The sequence below is a fragment of the Geospiza fortis genome, unplaced genomic scaffold (assembly GCF_000277835.1).
Source record: "Geospiza fortis unplaced genomic scaffold, GeoFor_1.0 scaffold171, whole genome shotgun sequence".
Classification (NCBI taxonomy): Eukaryota; Metazoa; Chordata; class Aves; order Passeriformes; family Thraupidae; genus Geospiza; species Geospiza fortis.
This window is the reverse complement of record NW_005054313.1, coordinates 1,084,010-1,086,202: the sequence shown is the minus strand read 5'-3', so window position 1 is coordinate 1,086,202 and position 2,193 is coordinate 1,084,010. Positions and strand designations below refer to the sequence as shown.

Sequence of the window (2,193 nt, the reverse complement as noted above, 5' to 3'; positions counted from 1 at the left end):
CCAGCATCCCTGTCCTGCCAGCATCCCTTGCCCGCCAGCATCCCTGTTCCGCCAGCATCCCTGCTCCACCAGCATCCCTGTCCCACCAGCATCCCTGCTTCTCCAGCATCCCTGTCCTGCCAGCATCCCTGTCCTGCCAGCATCCCTGCTCTGCCAGCATCCCTGTTCCGCCAGCATCCCTGTTCCACCAGCATCCCTGCTCCACCAGCATCCCTGTCCTGCCAGCATCCCTGTCCTGCCAGCATCGGTGTTCCACCAGCATCCCTGCTTCTCCAGCATCCCTGCTCTGCCAGCATCCTTGCTTTACCCAAACCAAACTGTGTCATCATCATCCATCCCTTCCAGTTTCGCTCCCAAACAACCCTTCCACCCTGCCAGCCCCTCCAGTTCAAGCCAACCTCCCCCCACCATCCCAGCCCCAGCAGCCTTTCCTTTCCCCTTACTGTGTTGCTGTAGCCACCTCCCATGGACAGCATTGAGATCACAGTGTCTAGGTTTTTTTTACAGTGCAGGACAAGAGACAGGACCTGGTCTTCCACCAGCTCTGGAGGTAGTGGTGATAGTCCTAGGTCCTGAAATAAACCTGAAGGAGAGGGAGGCTTGCAAGTGTTAATCGTGTTTGTTTCTTTATATGGAGGAAATGAAGAAAAAGACAACTTTTTCATTCTGGCTTAATGGCATTGTGATTTCTTACAGAGAATGTGCTGTAAACCTTTCAGTCATCTTTAGTTAATTGCATCATTTGTAAACACTAAATTGTTTCATACTTTTAATGTACGTCTGTTTTCACTCTCCCAGCTCAGGCTATCATTGCACCAAATTTGAGAATTGCCATTTTACATGGGAAGAAAAAATAGAGTGCTGTGGCCAGATACAAGCAAGCTACAAGCACAAAAAAAAAAAAAAAAGGAAAGCTTCTTGCAATTGGGAAAAGTTGTGGAGTCATGCTGGCTTCAAAGGACAGCACACTGCAGCTGCAGGCATGGTGTTTGATACTCACTGAAATGCTGAGGTGCTTTTTCCTTCCTGAGGAAGGACTGGAAGCAAGCAGCTTTGCTGGAATCCGGCACAGCAGTGGGATAGGATTTGCCCAGGGGTCTTGTGGGATGTTTAACCCAGGCTGTGAGGGCTGAGCTGTGGGAGAGGTGTGAGGCTGCTCCTTTCCAGCTGACGTGTGTTGCAGGCAGGCTTCTGACCTCAGCTCTGTCCCCAGCCAGCGTGGGCTCCCTGGCTGCTCCATGGGTGTGTGCCTCTCTTTGGCAGCTTCCATCAATGAGGATGAGCAGGGCATCATCCCACGAGCCATGGCTGAGACCTTCAGGCTCATCGATGAGAATGACCTGATCGACTACACGGTCCGAGTGTCCTACCTGGAAGTGTACAAGGAGGAGTTTCGGGACTTGCTGCAGGTGGATACAGCCAGCAAAGACATCCAGATCCGGGAGGATGACAAGGGGAACATTGGTATGTGTGCCTGTGCACAGGCTCCTTTTCTCCCCATGTTGTAGGCCAGAGCTGGGTTATCTATCCATGAGGGCAGAGCCACGTCTTCTTCCTCCATCCCTTTGTCTCCTGCAGCAGTTTGCTGTGCTTAATCCTGAAAGCTGGTCTGGGCAAAGCCCAGTATGGGAAGGGTGACAGCACCAGGCTGTGCAGAGGAGCTGCATCCTCGGGCAGCCCATCCCTCCCAGCTGTGGGATTCACATTCTCTGAACCTGAGAGAAGCAGAGAAAAGAATGATCAAAACAAGTCTTATCTCATTGGCTGCTCCTGTGTTGTACCAAAGAAGAATGCAATATGGAGATTGTTTACCCAGAGTGATGGTGTTTTGTTTCCTTGGCCTGTCGGGGCCAAGCACGTGTGCAGACTGTCGGTCAGCAGACAGTCACAAGATATTGTTCAGTTGAGTTGAGTGCTTGTGCAGTTTCAGTTTAGATGTTTAGATGTAGTGTAATATAGTGTAATTGAATAATATAGTATAATAAGGTAATTAATTAGCCTTCTGATATCAATGGAGTCAGATGCCTCATTCTTCCCTTCGGCGGGGGTCGCCTGCTTTTACAACACCCATCCACAGCTGCCTTTGCTTTGCAGTGCTCTGCGGGGTGAAGGAGTCGGAAGTGGAAGGGCTGGACGAGGTGCTGAGCCTGCTGGAGATGGGGAACACAGCCAAGCACACGGGAGCCACGCACA

The 2,193-nt window shown here is 51.2% G+C and overlaps 1 protein-coding gene across 1 annotated transcript in view; it reads left to right on the top strand.

The window, feature by feature from the left end:
• The window catches only part of KIF7 (kinesin family member 7), an 11,455-nt gene that overhangs the window by 1,061 nt on the left and 8,201 nt on the right, over positions 1-2,193 (top strand). The window contains 3 exon segments of the mRNA XM_031055892.1: positions 1,264-1,464; positions 2,095-2,191; position 2,193. The exon segment at position 2,193 is cut by the window's right edge and continues 233 nt beyond it. Of these exon segments, the coding sequence (XP_030911752.1) occupies positions 1,264-1,464; positions 2,095-2,191; position 2,193 (299 nt within the window).